Source organism: Psammomys obesus, unplaced genomic scaffold, assembly GCF_907164565.1.
Source record: "Psammomys obesus unplaced genomic scaffold, mPsaObe1.curated_primary_1811, whole genome shotgun sequence".
NCBI classification, from domain to species: Eukaryota; Metazoa; Chordata; class Mammalia; order Rodentia; family Muridae; genus Psammomys; species Psammomys obesus.
Window position 1 is genome coordinate 31,567,081 of NW_026593286.1, and position 19,493 is coordinate 31,586,573.

At 47.4% G+C, this 19,493-nt stretch overlaps 1 protein-coding gene across 1 annotated transcript in view; it reads right to left on the minus strand.

Moving 5' to 3' along the window:
- Nucleotides 1-226: 226 nt before the first annotated feature.
- The window catches only part of LOC129683750 (aldehyde oxidase 4-like), a 49,922-nt gene continuing 30,655 nt past the window's right edge, over nucleotides 227-19,493 (minus strand). Inside the window, 19 exon segments of the mRNA XM_055616674.1 lie at nucleotides 227-280; nucleotides 1,281-1,448; nucleotides 2,925-3,110; nucleotides 3,647-3,712; nucleotides 3,876-3,990; nucleotides 4,365-4,417; nucleotides 5,044-5,118; nucleotides 6,216-6,344; nucleotides 8,088-8,183; nucleotides 9,204-9,431; nucleotides 10,561-10,752; nucleotides 10,897-10,983; nucleotides 11,238-11,325; nucleotides 12,308-12,441; nucleotides 13,531-13,655; nucleotides 15,988-16,084; nucleotides 17,277-17,399; nucleotides 18,162-18,276; nucleotides 18,577-18,746. Coding sequence (XP_055472649.1) covers nucleotides 227-280; nucleotides 1,281-1,448; nucleotides 2,925-3,110; nucleotides 3,647-3,712; nucleotides 3,876-3,990; nucleotides 4,365-4,417; nucleotides 5,044-5,118; nucleotides 6,216-6,344; nucleotides 8,088-8,183; nucleotides 9,204-9,431; nucleotides 10,561-10,752; nucleotides 10,897-10,983; nucleotides 11,238-11,325; nucleotides 12,308-12,441; nucleotides 13,531-13,655; nucleotides 15,988-16,084; nucleotides 17,277-17,399; nucleotides 18,162-18,276; nucleotides 18,577-18,746 — 2,301 coding nt within the window.

The following is a 19,493-nucleotide window of genomic DNA, read 5'->3' on the forward strand; positions in this document are numbered from 1 at the left end:
ACTTTCGGGACAGTGAAAACTAAATCAGCATGTCTGCTTCTAAGTTTTGTCACACTATTTGGTAAATATCTGCATCTTAACATGTAATCACACAATAGCTTAATCACAGGGAATAACTAAAAACAGTAAAATCATGCTTGACAAATGCTCATCAGCCTGTATGCTGCTCTGATTTGAGGCTCATTTGAATCAGCTGTATGCTCTTTCTTTTTCTCAATACATGAGATTAAGACACATGGATGGACCAAGGTGTGAATGTTGAAGGGTCGTCTCTCGGGATCTAAAAAAGATCAGAAGACGGAAGACTTACGTAAACAAAGTGTTATTCCACACACACAAAAAAATGTTATAATCTGAAGGCATTTAAAAACAGAACAAGTTGATATCAGTTTTTTCTTTTTATCAAAGTTATATAATTTCCATATTTATATCAAACATTTAGTCAGAAACTTATCTTCATAATACACATCTCATACAGTTGTGCTTATATTTTTTTGAGATAGGGTATTTCTGAACAGCTTAGGACGTCCTTCAATTTGTGATCCCCTGTCTCAGCTCCCAGAGTGCTGGGCTTACAGGTGTATGTCACCATGCCTGGGTCCTGTCTTTTCTGTTTTGGTTTGGTGTCAAGGATGGAAAACAGGGCCTCCTGAATGCTGGGCATGTGCTCTGCCACTGAGCTCCACCCCAGCCCTTTACCTTATAAACTCTCTCTTTGGGACTGCGTAGGGCCCATGGAGCGGCATTGTAACCTCACGGGCACTCCATGCTATAGCCACTGACTCAGGTGGGCTGCAGGGGGCGGGGCCCCGGAGAGGCGTTTTCTGTGTGACAGTTCTGGGTGTCATTTTTGCAGCTGGCAGATAGAACACTGTCCTGTATAGTGTATGACAGCAAGGCGTGGGAAGGTGTGCCCGGAAGCCCGGTAAGTTCATCTCAATTACTTTTACTAGTTTGCCTAATAGATATTTTCTGCGTAATTGAGCAAGCCAAAGATCTTGTAAATGGGGCAATCAAAAGCCCACGTCAATTGCATTTTGATAAACTATTTAAACTATCTACCACGTCCCTTTGCTGTTCGTGTGCATCTCCTTTAGCCTCTGAAACAATTACGCCAACATCTGGAGAAGTTCGGAGGCGTGCAGGAAGCGGTGAGGGGGCAGAGGGGGATTTTCATTGAAAAGGGCGGGCATGCCTTGCAATGGCATCATAGCTACATTATCCATATCAAGAACATTAAAGTCCGTGAGCAGGGTGATGGCAGTAGGGCCTTCTCTTACCATGTCAGTAAACTGATCCATACAAGCCATGCGGATCACTTCAGGCGTTGCTGGGCTATTCAAGGGGAAGGTGTCGCTCAGCCCTCTCTCCTTGCGGGCAGCGGTCACTGCATCGTATATGGCGAACAAAACTGAGGACCCCATGAACATTCCAGCCTCACCCAAACCCTGAGGAAAGCATACAAGGTTGTTAGAAATGCAAGGTTCTTTAGGATTAATCACACACACACACACACACACACACACACACACACACACACACACGAGTGCATGCACCCACCCACACACACACGTAAACAGAGGCATGTAAGCATATGGGCACACATACCGTTTCTGGGTTTATCGCTCAGCAGAAGGAGTGTATTTGAGTAGTTAAAACTGGACCCCCCCTCACAGAAATTTGTGAGTGGGGTTATTGTGAGAATACTTGGTAAGATGCCATAGGATAGCAGGACAGCAGGCATCTAAAAACATCGCTTTCCCACCTAGGTAGTGTCCTGAAGACCATGTCCTTGGCACCTTCTAGGGTTCCTGTCTTTTAGTTAATTTTTTCTTTTGCAGTGGTAGAGCAAGAACCGAGAGTCTCATGTATGCCAGACAAGCACTCTGCCACTGAGCTACACCCTAGCCCCAGGTAATTTCCATTGAACTCAGAACCCAAACGGAATGACCATAGTAGACGGTGAAGCAGTTGCCTGTCCTCACGTGGCCTCCTTGGCACTTGATGCATGTGCTTGAATGAACGGGATGAGAGAACTGCATGTCTAATGATACGACAGCTGGTTATTTTTTAAAAATCATTTTTATTTCTGTGTGTGCCTGTGTGTGGGTGTGCCACATATGTGAGGATGTCTACGGAGGCAAGAAGAGGGAGTCAGAAGCCCTGGGGTTGGAGACACTGACTAGTTAAAAGCTATGTGCTCCAGAGAGCATAGCACCTACACCAACAATTAGTGACCAAGGACACGTAGAGCAAAGAGCTTGAATGGCGCTTGCTGAAACCCCACCCTGGTTTGGACGGGGTGTGGGAGAGGCTGCAGGAGGAAGCTGTGAAGGCCAGAGAAAGGGAACACTGAGTTTCTGCACTTTGCAATCAGTGTCCTAGTGACCCCAGCCCAGAGACCCCTTCACACTCCTCACTGGATTTCAGTGTTTCATCTTTTGGGGTGAAGACCCCACTTGGGTTTTGGAGTCTGTAAGCAGCACCACTCTGCCTTTGGGGATTGAAAAGTCCAAGGAGAAAGTAAATTCATGCCTCGTGACCCCTTGAAAGAGGAGACTGTTATGGGCTGAATTCTGCCTCTCTTTAGACACACGTTGAAGGACCAACCTCTCAGTACCCAGGAATGTGGCTGAATTTGGAGACAAAGTCTTTTAAGAAGTGATCAGGTTAAATAAAGTGAGGTTATTCAGTTAGGCCCTGTTCAGTGTGACAAGGACACAGACCATTAGAGGTGACCATCAGTGAGCCCAAGAAAGTAGGATTCAAGAAACCAAGCCCGAAAGTAATCTCATTTGGAGAATTATCAAAACTGGAGCCACGTGGGAAACGAATCTCTGCTTAAGCTACTTAGTCATGGTATTTTTCTTAGGGACCAACTGGTTTGATATTTACCAACTAATAGTCAGGTCTTAAGTCCTTACCTTGGATGAGTAGATGGCTATGGGGTTTTGAGAGCGCACCAGAGTGACGTAGAACTCCTCTGGTATCTCAGTGACAGTGGGAATTTTGTAGTCATCTGGACTCCGAGAATAGAGCACACCGTCTGGAGAGTATTTGAGCTCCTCTGTGGTGTATAATCCCATGCCTTGGATAAACGCTCCCTCAATCTGCGGGCACAGATTTGTGGGTGAGAAGTCTGTAATGTTGACTGAAGAGACAGTCTGGTGGGAATGGGGGCAGAGCTCCGAGTCGAGGCAAGCCACTCTCAGAAGCTCCGGGGCAGGCTTTACTGAGTGTTCTTGGGGCACTGGCTTCATTTCAGAGACCCCCACATAGCTGACATTTGCCTTGGCAGTGTTCCAAGTCTGGCATGCCCCTTCTCATCTCCAAGCCTGTACAATGTATTTTCTCCTGACTGTTCTCACCCCTGACTACTTGTTCACCTGGACTTGTCCACCTGGAAACTCCACACCTTTCAAGTTCCACAGGGACAGTGGCCACCTCTCTGAAACCCCTTCCTTCATCCCTTCGTCCCTTCCTCCTTCTTCTTTCCCTTTCTTCTTCCTCCTTCCTTCCTCCTTTCTCTCTCTCTCTACTTTTTCACACACAGTTTTGCTAAGGAGCCCAGGCTGGCCTCAAACTCACAATCTTCCTACAAACAGGCTGACAAAAGTCCCCTTGGGTATGGCCTGGAACCACGCACCTGCCCGATATCCAGGGCGGGGTTGATGCTGAAGGCAGCGTCCATGAAAATGTCCGTCCTCAGGAGCTGCGGAGAGCGGGTGAATGCAGAAAGGACAAGGCTATTTACTTGAAAGGGATTTAAAACCAAAATGGAACAGAGACTGTGTAGCCCACTGGCAGGCCAATCGGGGTTGCTATTTACAGATGCCGCGTCAGCGTTTGTGTGCGGTGCCCCAGCATCCTCCTACCTTGTGTGCCCCAGTCAGGCAGTCGACTTCAACCTCGGAGCAGGCCGCGCCGTAGACGTAGTATGGGTAAGCATCGCCTTCTTCCTTCTCCCAGTCCATGTTTGTCTGGTAGCCTCTGAGGAGGGAGGGAAGGGTGGAGAGAGTCACCTTTCCTTCAGTGAGGACATGGCTGTAGGGGTGTGTCCTGCCCTGGAGGTTGGGGGCCTGCTCCCCTTCTCCCTTGAGGGACTGTATGGTTGGGGGCCTTCAGGTGGACCTCAGGGGACACGGGAAGGGGTGGCTGGCCCTACCCTCCAGTGTGCAGGGGCAAGGCCGAGGCTCTGTAACTATGGGGCTTCTTGGCTGCTGCTGGCTACCAGTTTCTGCATTGTTCCCCCCCCATTCTCCCCTCTCACTTCCTTTCCCCCTGAGAGGATCCCATCGCCATAAAATTGACACCAGCCACGACTGCCCAGGGACGGTACAAGTCAAAAGAAAAACACCACTTACTTGAAATACCCCGTGGCCGAGAGGCTGATGGATTCTTCAAAGGCTTTTGCAACCTGAAAGAGATTTGTTTCAATGAAATAGAAGCTGGTGGGCTTCCCCGTTGCTCGTGCCAAGGTCCATATTCATATTTCCTGCCTGGGAGACTTAGGCTGTGTGTGCCATACAGGGCGCGCTTTGTGGAGGGCTTCAGGGAAACGCTGGCTGTGCTCTGGGCCTCTCACTGCGTCACACTCTGTAGCTACTTATGACTTTTTGCATTTTTTAGTGTTTTAAATTACTAAAGGGGACTCACCTCTCCATTACACAGGACCTGCCCTGTAGCCAGTCACGCAGCCCAGGGGAGCGGCCCCAGGCGGGTGATACTTTAGAACTTGCCCTGTGAAGTCCTGGCTCAGGAATGACGGCAGGGCTCAGTGAGTGTACACGCACCTCTTAGCATTTTGAAAAAGTAGAAGAAAACGCTGAGAGGACACTGAGCTCTTGTGTGGGCGCCGCCCACCAGCGCATGCATTTAGGACTCCCCTCCCTCCCCCCTGTCTGTGTGTATGGTGTGTGTACATCTATGTGTGTGCGTGTCTGTCTATGTGTGTCAGTCTCTCAGTCTCTCTGTCTGTCTGTCTGTCTCTCTCTCTGTGTGGTATCGCTTTCTCCTGGCTTGGGTACTAAAGAGAACACTCACCCACTCCTCCCATTTTCCTTTGGGGTTTTTCTTGATGATGGGGTGAAGACGGTCCAGAAGAATTTGGCAGGCATTCTGAAAAGCAAATGTTTAGAGAGACGTTAGGACGGAAGAGCACACGAACAGCAAAATGTTAATGCCCGGGGGAGGTCTGAATGGCGGCTGCTGGGGAGACTCGTTTCCATCTCTTGCAGGGTTTCCTAACTCTGAGTGACATCCGGCAGCACTGACTTGAGGTCAGCAGTGCTGTCTGACTGGGCACTGAGAAGGGGTCTCCTTGGAGTTACTATAGCTCTTCTCTGCCTGTTTACACAACCGAAATGATGAGTGTGCACAGTAGTCTACGCACTCACACAATGAGAAGAGTGCACAGCGGTCCAGTTATACCCCCTCCTCGTTTTTCCTCCCCCTTTCTTCTCTCTTTAGACCAGGATCTCATTCTTTAAACTCATGGCAATCTTCCTGTCTCAGCATCTGAGTCCTGAGACTAGAAAAGCAAGTTCTCCTGGCTGGCTTATTTTAAATTTTCTTGTCTCATATGTTGAGAACATTTTCTTTAACGTGTTGCAATCCTTATTTATGGCCTCTTGCTGTATAGGCAGTTTGTGTTTTTCTTAAAATCTTTATCTTATTTTTATTTATGTAAATGTTTTGTGTGTCCTGTGTGTGCACACACATGGCCCCGCTCACCAGGGTCAGAAGAGGGCGAGAATACCATGGAGACGAAGTCACGGGTGGTCGTGAGCCTCCCAATGGAGGTGTTGGCAACTGAACTCAAGTCTTCTGAAAGAGCAGCGAGCACCCCTAACCAGTGAGCCATGTCTCCAGCCCCCAACTTTATGTTTTTATTAAGTCAAATTTATCTACCTCTTTTTATTTCTAGTGGTTTTTCAAGCTGAGATTTGCTTTACAATAAGGATTTGCTAATGCCAAGATCAGAGGGGGAAAAAAAAGTCTTTGTTAAAAAGAAGAGGAAAGGGGGCTGCAGTGATGGCTCGGCTGGACAGGGGTTCAATTCCCAGCACCCACAGGTTAGGATCAACAGCGGAAGCACCAAATGGCTCTGCCAGAGTTTGTCGGGCCTCTCGTCACCGCTGACCCCTCCTCCAGAAAAGAACAAGCGGAGCAAGAACCCCTCACCACCAGGGGCGGAGACCTGAAAGGAAAGTCACCTGTACAGCCTTCCCGTTGGTGTCCGTGCCCATGGAGCCCGCGGTGAAGACGGCATTGGGCACCGTGACGGTGCTGGTTTCCGACAGGTGCACGTACGACTGCGGGATGCTGAGTTCGCGACTGACCACCTGCCAGATGTGGAGAGAAAACAGCGCTCGCGTCGTCGACCGAGCCCTCTCTCGAGTGAAGAAAAACCTTCCGTCCTTTCTAGAGCTGGGCACGGAGCCTGTCTGCCCTGATACGGGGACAGAGGCCCAGTGGGTCTTAGATGGCACCGCCGAGGACACACTTCTTTTCGGAGGCGGATGGCGAACGAAACAGCTTTTCCGTGCTTTCTTGTACACCTGCTTTGTGGAGGCCACGCGGGGGCATGGCCGCTCTGCACGCTGGGTTTAGAGGGCCCAAGGCGGCCAGCTCGAAGCTCAGGGCCTCCTGTTTCCCTCGCCCCTCTCCTCGGGTCAGCGCTTTACAGGCTTAGGGCTGTAAAGTATGGCACCGTCAGGGAGGGCCCCAGGGCTTTGCATGGCCTTTAGTTCTAAGAACCTTGTCAAATGATGTCTATTTTAGAAGACTTGGTCTTTTCTGGGTTTCTCATCGAGAAGCTGTTTCTTACTGATTAGCATTTTTCAAACACATTAAAAACCAACCAACCAACCAACCAACCAACCAACCAACCAACCAACCAACCAACCAACCAACCAACCAACCAACCATGTTTTAGGTCCGCAGGAAGGCTCGGTGGGTAAGCATGCCGTCTGTCAAGCTAGACAACCCATGATCCCTGAAACCCATAGGGTGGAAGGAGAGAACTCAGCCCCTACCTGCTGCCTTCTGCTGTCCTCATGTGCTCTGTAATGGTGCACACGGGCACACATATGTGCGCGCGCGCACACACACACACATACAAATGTAAGAAAATCAGTGTTTTGGGTTAGCATAGCAAGTAGAGGGTTTGGTCATGTGTCTTCACACACATGTCTTTTTGCTGTGTTTTTCTCCGTCCTCCTCGCCTCCGTCCTCCTCTCCTCGTATACACTTATAATTCGAATGTCATATTCAACAATTGTTATTTCACATTAACAAAAAATCTGAACGTTTTCTACAATGATCTTGTAGAGCAGTAGAGAAATATTTTGAATTGGCCCACACAACAGTGGCCAGCCATGTGGATGGGTTCCTTAAGGAGAGTGTATACTTTTTTCTCCCACACCATTCACTTCAGAATAAACGGGTGCTTGGCTTGCCCAAATCTCTAAGCAGGTTGACAGCTGTGCCTCTTGTGAGCTCAAATTTCAGCCTCACACAGTGTGGACCCTCCAGAGCTTAAGTTTTTGTCGTGTGAAACATTCATTTCTAACTGAGGAGCTGAGTGGACACATTATCACTTTGAATCATTACCATGAACTTTTATTTGTTTGTTTGTTTTTCCAGACAGGATTTCTCTGTGTAGCCTTGGCTGTCCTGGACTCGCTTTGTAGAATAGACCAGGCTGGTCTCTAACTCACAGAGATCTGCCCACCTCCGCCTCCCTGAATGCTGGGATCATAGGCGTGTGCCACAGCACCTGGCCATTACCATGAATTTTAAAACTGTTTTATCTTTGGAAATTGGAATTCCCTCCACAACAAAACAAAACAAAAAACCATGGTCTTGATTGTTTTGATATAGGAGGAATGATACAGAATCTCCTCAGTTCCGTCTCCCCTTCCCTCATCCCCTGGCATTTTTCCATTCTTGGAATCAGAAGGAGTCATACAGTTGGCCTCTGTGTTTAGTGTATGGGATCTCTCTGACTCAACATGGGAACAACTGGGCCCTTGCCTGTCTGATCCAAGCCGCTTCTCGGTGGAGATCAGGGGCGCTTATCTCACCTGGATTATTTTGGTGTGGAGGCCTTGTCCCAGCTCACAGCCTCCATGAGTCACCAGGACAGAGCCATCCAAGTAGATGTGGACCAGAGCGGCTGCCTGGGAGAAACAATCATCATACCAGTTTGGAAACTGAGAGAGCCAGTTTTTTTTTGCTGCGAGCTCACCCAAGGCGGTCGGATGAACTGCTTCCTCTGATTTAGAATCTCTCAATCCTCGCTGTGGATAAGAGGACCATCGCCAACCCTTTGCAAGACTACCTGGACCTGAAACCATCACCTAGATGTGTGAGTGTATCTCCCCTCCCTCCGTCCCCAGCTTCAAGGCCTCAATCTGGACAATGCTTCATTTTTCTTTCCTCACCAGGTGTGGAAATTGACTTAACACTATTGCACCCCGCAAGAATAAATCCCCAGGCACACCTTCTCCTGGCTGCCGGAGGGCTGGGAGGAGCTGGCTTCCAAGTGCTGACTTTGAGAATGCTGCTCGGGAAGGAGGAAGTGCCCCGGGGTAGACAGTCCTGCTGCGGCAGGCTGGTGGTGGAGCCGGGACACCCGGCAAGCTCCCACACCATGTCAATGACACTCAAGCTCGGGACCTATTGGTCTAGTCTACATCCCTCACCTTGTGCACGAGGGACTAGAAGCCTAGAGAAGGGACAGCTGGCCACACCCAAGTGCCTAGCATATGGTAAAGTCTGAATGGGGGTAGAAAGAGAAAGATAAAGCCAGAGACTGGACTCTGAAAAACCAGTTAGGGTGAAATTAGAGAGGAGGCCGGAAAGGCATTTTTTTTGTTTGCTCTTGAAACCTGGCCTGACATTCTAGTACTCACATAAGGCCGTGACTACTCAGATGGGTCCCTCTGAGTGGGACTTTACTGATTGTTGATGCTCCCCAAGACCCTAAACACTGCACACAGAAGGTTTGTCCTGCTATCCGTGGTTCCAGCCCTTATCTGCCTCCATATTCTCTCCTGCTGAAGGGACCCACTCTTCATTTTCCTGTCTCCAGAGAGGACAGCATGATTGCCCGAGATTCCCTTCCTCGTGCATGAGCCCTTCGCAGAGAGCCGACCTTTTAGAGAAGCTTTGAGGAGGCTGCATCTCTTTCCCCTCACCTGATTGTAGAAGGCTATGGGGAGCCCAATGCTATACTTCATGGGGGTGACAGCAAGGCCCCTCTTCTTCCAATAATTCTTCTTGTTAAATTCCTCTGCGGCCTGCTTCCTAGCATAGAATGATGCCTTCTCCAGACATTCTTTCCAGCATCTTCGCAGGGGCTCGGGGTTAAATGCCTGCTTATAGGCTGTCTTGCTAGTTTGCTTATACATATTTATTTCCTTAACCTAAAAGGTGAGAACATGCATGCATTTTGTTACATGTCTGATATGGAGAAAGTTTGTCTGTCTAAGGAGACCTCAAGAACATAAATATGCAGATACACATTTTAGAAATAACAGCAACAGGGGCTGGAGGGATGGCTCAGTGGTGAATAGCAAAGGCTGTTCTTCCAGAAGACCCAGGTTCAATTCCCAGCACCCACATGGCCGTCTGTAAGTCCAGTTCCAGGGGTTCCAACACCCTCACATAAACATACATGCAGGCAAAACACCAAAACACATAAAACAAATACATCTTAAGGAAAATGGCAACAACAAAAACCAATAGGAACTGCTAATGAATACTTCGTGTGCTCCAGGGTCTAGATTAAGTATTTCAGTGAACTTCACAATAGCCCCGAGAAACAGTAGGACTGTTAATATCAGCCCCATTAACCTATTTGTTGGCAAGATAAAAATCTCCTGATTCAAATAGTTAATTACTCCCAGTTATTCTCACTTCACTCTTCAGAGTCTTACACATGCTAGGCAGGTGCTCGTCTACCCGGTTACGTCTCCGTCGTCTCTCATCAGAGTCTTAAACTGTGAAGAGATATTTGCACAAATGGCTGCCATCCTCCCACTCAATTTCTGTCCCGGTACAGCATCACACTGACTCTAGACTGAGCTTGTGCGTTGGAGGACAGGACGGCACATAGCGCCACAGCGACTTGATAAGTGTGGTTTAGGCCATGCTACCTACCTGCTGCTCCTGGGAACTGTGGCACCCCTCCCTCACGAGGATGGACCTGGGCTAGCTCACTGAAGGATGGGTGAGTGACTGTAGAACAGACTGCGCAGGTATAGTCAGAGAAGCCAGCCCAGATACTCATCAGAAACGTCGAGAAAGCTGTCTTGAGCCACAGAGCTCCCAGCGAGCTGGCCCAAGACCAGAAGAATCCCCCAGGCGACCCACAGAATCTTAAGAAACATTGCCTGAAACTACCAGGTTCTGTGGTTTCCTTACCACAGTGGAGAATGTGAACTGGTAATGGACGATGTGTTTTACTTTCTTGAAACTATACGCAGAGATCACGGGAGCTCAAGGTATTGAGCAGTATTGCCAGTGTTTTTCTAGCAGGCGGTCACTGCTTACCTCTTCAGGGAGTAAGTTACACTTAGATGCCACCGCAGCTATATACGCTTCCACGACCACCATAGCCTGGGGGAAGCCAAATCCTCGGAAGGCTGTGTTAGACGGCAGATTTGTTTTGCAAGCCCTGCCCCGGCACCGGAAATTTGGAATATGATACGCGTTTTCAGATTTCAGCACAACAAATTCTATCACCTGAATTAAAACAAAAGTGAAACGTTTCAAGCCACCTATTTAAATTTTACCTTTGCGTTTAAACCTTTTGAGGAGTTTTGGTTAAGACAAGTATTTGTGCAGATAAAGTTAGGGCCACGGGCTCCCTGGAGAGGGCGTTTTTACCAGCTCAGACTCATCGGGAGTGCACCCTCCGTTGATGTAATACTCAATGTCAGCAGCCTTGATCTCCCCATTATTCATGAACCCGACCTGCAAAGTGATAACGAGACGACTTTCTCAGTAGCCTTTCCCTGCAGCCAAACCGTGCTGTGCACAAACATGTCTAATCGTATTGTCAGCCTGTGCTTAGGCTAGGCTCGTGCTTGGCCGTGACAATCACCCAAGAGACACCACCCGAAGACGATCCCAGAGGTTCTGCTTCGTTTTAAACAGCGCTCAAACATCCCTCTTAAGGGGTGTGGAAGGCAGACATGGTCTTTGCTGAACTCCTGGATAGCACTCACTTTGTATTTTCCCAGGAGTGGGTGGCGGCCAGCAGTGATCAGCATGTCATCACCTCGCTCTAGGATAAAGCGGATTGGGCGGCCAGTCCTGTGGGAAACAACTCAGGTAAAAAGCTGCATTCTCCACAAAGTTGTAGAGGTGTAAGATCGGGATAGAAACATGTCTACACAACATCTTAGAAGTAGTGGGAGCATTGAAATTAAAATAATTATTCTAGTTAGTCAACTGAATATTTGCATATTATGATGATACAATATTTGGTTATAAATTATCCCCATTTCCTTCCCTCCCTCCCTCCTTCCTCCCTCCTCCCTCCCTCCCTCCTTCCTTCCTTCCTTCCTTCCTTCCTTCCTTCCTTCCTTCCTTCCTTCCTTCCTTCCTTCCTTTCTTTTTTCTTTTTGAGATGGGGTTTTATTATGTAGCCCAGGCTGACCTGGAGCTCTCAGAGATGCACCTGCCTCTGTCTCTGCCTCTTGAGATCTGGGATTAAATCGCTTGGCTCTTTCTCATATTATATAAATGAGTTCCATTTTGATCTCGTTATATAAATGAGATCATTTATATAAATGAAAGGTTTTGTTCTAAATTTCTCTTTCAGGCAGTAATAGGAGTGTTGATTTATCGATGAGGTTGAAAGGAGGAGGCCCAGCGTCTGTGGACGTCAGTCTCCCCATATGCAGACCCCTCTTGAGGAGCGTTCATTCAGGACTCTGGTTTCTAGCCCCTGCAAAGCTGCTACGTTCTACAGCTGGAGAGTGCAAATGAGCTAAGATGCCCCCAGATCCTCCTTCTGCGCAGGTACGCTGTGAGTTAGCCTGGGCGGATGTAATCTGAGTCAGCTTTGGTAGTTACAGATTTCTCAGGCAGGCCTGCACCAGCCTTTGCAGGCTAAGAGAACTGCCTGCAGCAGGACACAGTTCAGTTCAGGACGAGCTGTTTTGAGGCTGAGGTTCTGGCTGGCCTTCCATCCAGCCAACTCCCGCTGAGCTGGAGGCTGAGAAGGGTGTGGGGTTGGAAGGACTCACGAAGCTCAGACTGCTGACATTCCAGCGGTCATGGGACCCCTTACTTGTGGGCGGCCACGGCACAGACGGCTCCCAGTAGAGCGGGCTTGGTCACTTTGCCCCCAAACGCTCCTCCAGCTCTTTTCATGTGGCAGGCGATTCTATTCCTTGGGACCTTTAATGCTGCAGACACGTATTCCTGCAAGAGAAGGCCCCCAAGCCACGTCAGTGCAGTCCCATGGTTTCCCTTCTCGCCTGTGTGCTGTTGTGATGCGCAGTGAAATGCCCTCATCCAGCCAACACTTCACCGATGGAACTGTGCAATCACCGTGCTTAGGCATTTCAGCATCCCCAAAGGAACACTGTCCCACCAGGCTCCATTCCTTATTTCCTGTTAACTTCTCAGCACTCTCCAGCCTGGAATCTGTGTCCTGTCTTTCTGTTTGTCACACAGCAGAGCTATACAATATGTGGTCTTTGTGACTGGTTTTTTTCACTTAGCACGGTGCTTTCAAGTGCCCTCTATCATAGTATGCATGAGCATATCTTGATTTTAATGGCTAAATATTATTCCACGGTACGAGATGTGCCAACTTTTTTTCTTAGTCATCCATTAACAGATATTGGGCTGTCTTTAGTTTAGACTGTTCCTACTTTCGTAATGTTGTTGTGAACATGTGCTTAAGTTTTTAGAAATTAAAAATATTTAAATCAGCACATAAGGTGTTAGATGTGTGTAAGTCCTCACAGGCATGCTCTCATTTCTCTTGGCTGAATACTTAATCATGGGACTGCTGGGTTTCATGGGAACTCTTTTTTCAGCATCCCGAGAAACTGCCAGACTGTGCCACAGCTGATGCCAGTTTACAGAGGTTCCAATTTCTCTTCATTCTTAACAATACTTGTCATTTTTTTTTTTTTTCCAATTATAGCCACCCTAGTGGATGGTTTTGATTTGGGTTTCCCCAGTGACTGATGATGATGGACATGTTAGGTTTACCAGTATTTACATATTCTGTATGGAGAAATGTCCACTCACATCCTCTTCCCAGACGGTTTTGGTGCTGCCCAGATTCCAGACTGCAGCAGCCTGTGTGTGCCCGGTGCCTAGGGGCATTCCCACTGCTGGGAAACCACTGACTGTAACCAGGAGACGTTGGTGGTAGATGGCAATGGTGATCTTGTCCTTTGTGGTCTGAGCTAATGGCTCTCCCACCAGGGACAGCAGGGGTGACCTTGATCGCTCCCGGCTTCACGGGAATCTTATCACAAGGTCTTCTAGAGTTACCTGCACATGGGTTGGAAACTGTGTCCCCAGGTGTAACACCATTTCTTTGTCTTCGGTTTGTGGGATAGCCAGGATAGTTTGTGTCTCCATGTAAAAATGTTCCTGGCCTTCCACGTGGATCTCACCTGCAAAGCAGATACACAGGGCAATGTTTAGACAGGTTTTGGTGTGTGTGTGTGTGCGCGCCCTCCTAGGATGTTTTGTTGTAAACAGTGATTTGCATTATGACTGGAGAGATGGCTCAGTGGTTCAGAGTTCTGACTGCTCTTCCAGACATCCATGGTTTGATTCCCAGGAATCACATGGTGGCTCACATCCATTCCTAACTCTAGTCTAAGTGAATCCCATTCCCTCTTCTGGTCTCATGAGCACCAGGCGCACACATGCTGCTCAGACGTACATGCAGGGAAAAAAAATGAAGAAGGAAGAAAAAAAAAAAAGAGTGATTTTCATTAGCCTGTGGAGCGGGGCTTCATATTAGTTGGAAATGCTGCCTTTGCAAATGCTGCCTGTGCCCAGTTGGTTGAGTGACCCTGGGTCATTTTGTCTTCTTTGGCCTTGGTCTCCCCATCTGTTTAGTGAGGAGGTTAGATCTGTCATGTGCTGAACTTGAGACGAGTCTGGCTACATATCCAGGTTGAACCATCAGCCTGGTAGATGAATTTGTCCAAGTTGTTAAACATGATGTTATCAGCTGCAAAAATGGATGAGCTAAAACAATATACTTTTGTATCACCTGAGTCAGGTGTCACTAATAGGTGGGATAATGCCACATGCCTGAGTCAGGTGACATTAACAATCAATGAAGCATAGAATGGTAAAGTAACTTGTCGATGAACATGTAAGTTTAAAACGCCCGAGGTGGTCAGGTAGTGACGCATACCTTTCATCCCAGCACTCAGGAGGCAGAGGCAGGCAGGTCTCTGTGAGTTTGGGGCCTGCCTGGTTATATAGGGAGTTCCGGAACAGCTAGAGCTACACAGAAATATCCTGTCTCAAAACAAAACAAAACAAAACAAAACAAAACAAAACAAAATGAACAAATACAAACACACACACACCCAAAGCCAAAACAAACAAACAAAACAACAACAGCAAAATCAAAGAGAGAAAGAAGGTGAGGGAGCTGAGGCCGTGTTCTATCCTGCTCTCCCGTGAGGCGCGGCTGCAGGCTCTCTGGCTTGCTCAGGCTGTGCACCACATCAGGTGTCTGTCCTCAGTGTAACTATTAGAAGACAGTGCTTTATAACTACCCGAGAGTCTGCTGTGCTAAAGTAAGTCAACTGTACTGTCGCAAGCCAAGGATTATTTAAAAGTGTGTCAGGACAGTGGAGGGTGAGTCCTGTAAGGCTCCCCTGAAGAGATACACAGTAGAGCCTGTGATCTCTCATAGGCAGAATTTAGATTTAACAACACACACACACACACACACACACACACACACACACACACACACGACAGAAAGGGGGACTATTTGTGGGGAGGTAGGAAGGCAGAGAAGAGCGAAGGATGGAGGAAAAACAGTGGTGATTGATGAATAGGAACATAAGCAAAGCACAGTGAGGCAGAGGTACAAAAAAACAACAAAAATCAGTGTTTTAAATGCTAAGTAAAAAATCAACTTGAAATACTTTCCTGTTAAAGAAAGCTCTCTTTCCTCAGCTCACTTCCAGAATGCACATGCTGAGTCTAACTTGAAATTAAACATATGTTTTGTTGACCCCCCCCCCCCCCCCGCCAAGAGTTTTATTCCTGTGCATGTAGTGGGACGAGAATGGGGCACTCACAGAAATGACAACAAAAATCTCAAGAGGTAGTCAGGTCCGCAGGCTTATTTGCCATTCTAACAAATGAAAACGGATGTTTGGAGAAGTATATAAACATGAAAAGAGTTTTGAGCGTCCAGATGTGATAAAATATGTGAAGAAAGAAAACTAATGGCAGAGAAGGTGTATGTTAGTGCTCAGGCTCACACAGGCAGTGAGGTCCTTCCCGCCTGGGATGCAGAGTCTGGCGCTGGCTCTTGTTCTGCTCTTCCTGGTGTGTGTGAGAGAGAGAGAGGGAGAGAGAGAAGAGAGAGAGAGAGAGAGAGAGAGAGAGAGAGAGAGAGAGAGAAGGATCTCAGCAGAGGGAAACATGCCATTCATTTAGAGAGAGAAAAAAGGAGCTTTTTCCTGTCTATTTTTTCGCAATTGTCTTCATTTCAAAATAATCCCTATGCTAGCATAGCACCTTTTAAACACACTATTTAGTTTGTATGTAGGATTTCTGGGCGCTGGAAATACTCCATGTTTTGGTGCATGTAGTATTTACACAGCTTTGTACATATGTAAAGTTCATCAGGAAGTTAGTGTGCGCTTTGCGCTCTATGTAAGAAGGACCTCATGGGAGAGCATTTCAGTCTTCTCAAGCCAGGAGAACAGCCTCCTCTTGCTGGCTGTTGATGGCTGTACGTACCTTCAATGACTTGATCCACGTGTTTGAAGGCATCGTCTACATTTCCTTGTTCGATTTTTTTCTCAGGAGAAAGAAAAGAACCGTGTTCCAGGGCTTGCTGCAGTGGAAAACCAAACCAAAATAAGACAATGGGATTCTTGTTTGTTTGACACTAAGAGGACACTGAGGGTCAGAGAGTTAATGGTAAATGGGCTTCACTGGAAGGAACCTACAGGAACCTCCTAACAACATGGCCGTTGTGACAAGAAGTTATTAAGGATGGGGCTGGGAAGTGAGGATGAAAAGAGAGGAACAGGCTGAAGGGACATTTAAAGCGTAATTAATAGGTAAAGACAAACTGGCAACGGTTAGGAAGAACATGGGCAAATCCAAGGATGTTCAAGGCTGCACCCTACTTAAGCCTCCATCTGTCCTTCTGCCTTTCCAGGTCTCCATTGTCCAAATGACTGAGCATCTGCTATGGGGCTAGCACTTCTGTAGATATCAACGATACAAAACACAGTATAACATCACCTCGCCTTCATTAATAATAGCAAAACCAAAATGGTGGCTAAGTCCACCGAAAGCATTCCCCATCGCAGGTGCTATTCTCAACATTTCCTTGGATTCCCACCTTTAAATTTCCCAATAAACTTCCGGTGTAGGTACCTAAAAGTTTCCATTTTATACAAGAACGAACTGAGGTGTGAGGAGTTTAATTAACTTGCCGAAGTCTGCGTTGCTGTTTGGAGGCTGTAAAAGGCAGAACTCAAGAGGTCTGTCTCCAGAGCTTGTGTGTAATCAGAAAATTGGCAGAGAGCGAGAGAGAGTGAGAGCAAGTGAGAGAGAGAGAGAGAGAGAGAGAGAGAGAGAGAAAGAGAGGGAGAGAGACAGCCAGGACCTGGTGAATGCTGCAACTTCCATGAATTCCACCGTGTTCTAGATTGTCCCACTCACTGCCTGTGGGTTGGAGGTCCTTTTTTTTTTTTTTTTTTTTTCCTGGTGTTAATTTTCTGTGTTCTCAAGCTAGGCCATGGTCAGAGGCCATGGGAGAAGTGGGGATAGGCAACTTCACTTTTATAGTTCCCTGCAGAAGTGCTGGTAGGAAGAGGGGATTCAGACAGGAGAGTCCCGGGGTTCTGATCTGAGGTGCAGCTAGATCCCTAGAGACTGAACTCTAAACCCACAGGTAATGCTGGCTAAAGTATAGTCAAAGCCCAAATGATCTTATTCCATGACCCTCCGGTTGAATTCCGTTCAAAGTATGTCCCCTTCCCCCCCATCATTCCAGAAGATGGACAGGGATCTACCTCTATCGTGATAATGTTTGGGTCTATGTCATCATAAGTAATCTTCACGCGTTTAGCTGCTTCTTTTGCATGGGCATAGGTATCGGCCGCCACGGTGCAGACGATCTGACCCACGCAAATGACCTGCAGAAAAGCCACATGTTGTTAGTTAAGACCAACCCAGGGGCTGGGGACCTGGCTCGGTTGGTACAGTGCTTGCCTAGCAGGCAGGAAGCCCTGGATTAGATCTTCAGCACCACATAAACTGAATGTGTGGTGCACACTGGTACGTCGTGAGTTCAAGGCCAGCCTAGGATACTTACGACATCATGTTTTGCAACAAAATAGAACCTTCCAAAAGGAATTAATGCCCCTATAGTCCTATTTCAGCTACTGATGCTTTGGTGAGCAAAAGAAAGACAACTTTCTTTTTTCCTTTCTTCGGTCTTTCAAGACAGAATTTCTTTGTGTAGCCCTGGCTGTCTTGGAACTCGCTCTGTAGACCAGGCTGGCCTTGAACTTAGGGATCCACTTACCTCTGCCTCCTGAGTTCTGGGATCAAAGACATGTGCCACTGCACCTAGGTTAGGAAGACTGTTTTCTACCCATGAAAATCCAATTTCGAACGGTGGCTTCAATGGGACTAATCAAAGCGGTGTAGAGAACTCATGCTTTGCATGGCTTGGGTGACTTTCCCAAGGGTTAGAAGCCTTCCTTACGGGGACTTAAGGCTTTTTGTCAGAATCTCAAAGGGAGTCACGTTCTCAGAGGGGATGGAAGAGTGACTGAGGCAGCCCCTGGGTTCTAGCAATATTGATGACGTGGACATGAATCTGTGGATGTGGCGGCCACAGCCAACGAAGATTTTGACACTGGAGTGGAGTGCGAGAATAACAAACCACACACCTCGGTCTGTGCATAGAAAATCTCTCCACTGTGGTTGTTGTCTCCCGGAACATCCTCGGCCGTAATCACATCGACTACCCCTGGACACGCCAGGGCTTCCGACACGTCGAGTGATCTGGGAGGAGAAACGTGACAGCAGATGTTAAGGCTGCAGAGGAAAGCTCACAACGCAGTACAAATGATTCCTCAGACAGCGTCATAACTAAGTCACAGAGTAAGAGTCTATGCTGAAGAATATTAGGTGTTCTAAGTTTAGGCTGTAGATTCATTTCCAACTGTGCTTTAAAAATGGCCAGTTCTCACCCAGAAGAGGTGACTATTCTAAATTGGACTAAATATGCAATAAGCTCTCAGGTTGAAAATGAAATATCGAACATACTTTAGTAGCAGATGGGGTCACTGTGCATTTCCTTACGTGATCTTTGCGTGGGCCCTGGTACTGGTGACTACAGCAAGAAAGAGTTCTTGGTCAATGGGAGGCATGTCATCAACAAATATGGCTTCCCCCGTGGCATGCTTAATGGCTGACTGATGCATAATTGGGTGCCCAACCGGATCTTGCTGGGGTTGGTTGGGATTCACACACTGTTAGGAAACAAAGACAAGGTATTTGACACTAGACCCGAAGTTTGGGTCTGCTGTGTTTGGCTTATGTACAGTCAAGAGTTACTATAGGCTCCTGGGCAACCAGTCTGCAAATGGAAGACTAGTAAATCTCTCTCGAGTATATGGCAAGAGATGTATTCTGCTTGCAATACTCTTCTGCAAAGAAGTCATCATTAATGTCCGCAAGGATTCTTCGGTCTAACTAAGGAATCGGAACACATCAAAATGATATGTTCTACTTCAGCTTGCTGTAAAGCATAATTTACACAACTGATAAAGGGCAATGAAAATGCCCACAATTTCTAGAGGATTTGGCGCCACTGTTGCAAAGCAAGGAAACACTTGGAAACAAAGAATTGGCAGAGAGCGAGAGAGAGCGAGAGCAAGTGAGAGAGAGAGAGAGAGAGAGAGGGAGAGAGACAGCCAGGACCTGGTGAGTGCTGCAACTTCCATGAATTCCACCGTGTTCTAGATTGTCCCACTCACTGCCTGTGGGTTGGAGGTCCTTTTTTTTTTTTTTTTTTTTTTTTTTTCCTGGTGTTAATTTTCTGTGTTCTCAAGCTAGGCCATGGTCAGAGGCCATGGGAGAAGTGGGGATAGGCAACTTCACTTTTACAGTCCCTTGGAAAGGCATTTAATGTAGGCTTTTAAGGAAGGTCAAAATTACAAAGTAAAGAGGAAATTTTAGGTAACAAACCTGAAAAAAGCAGAGAGGGAAGATTCAGT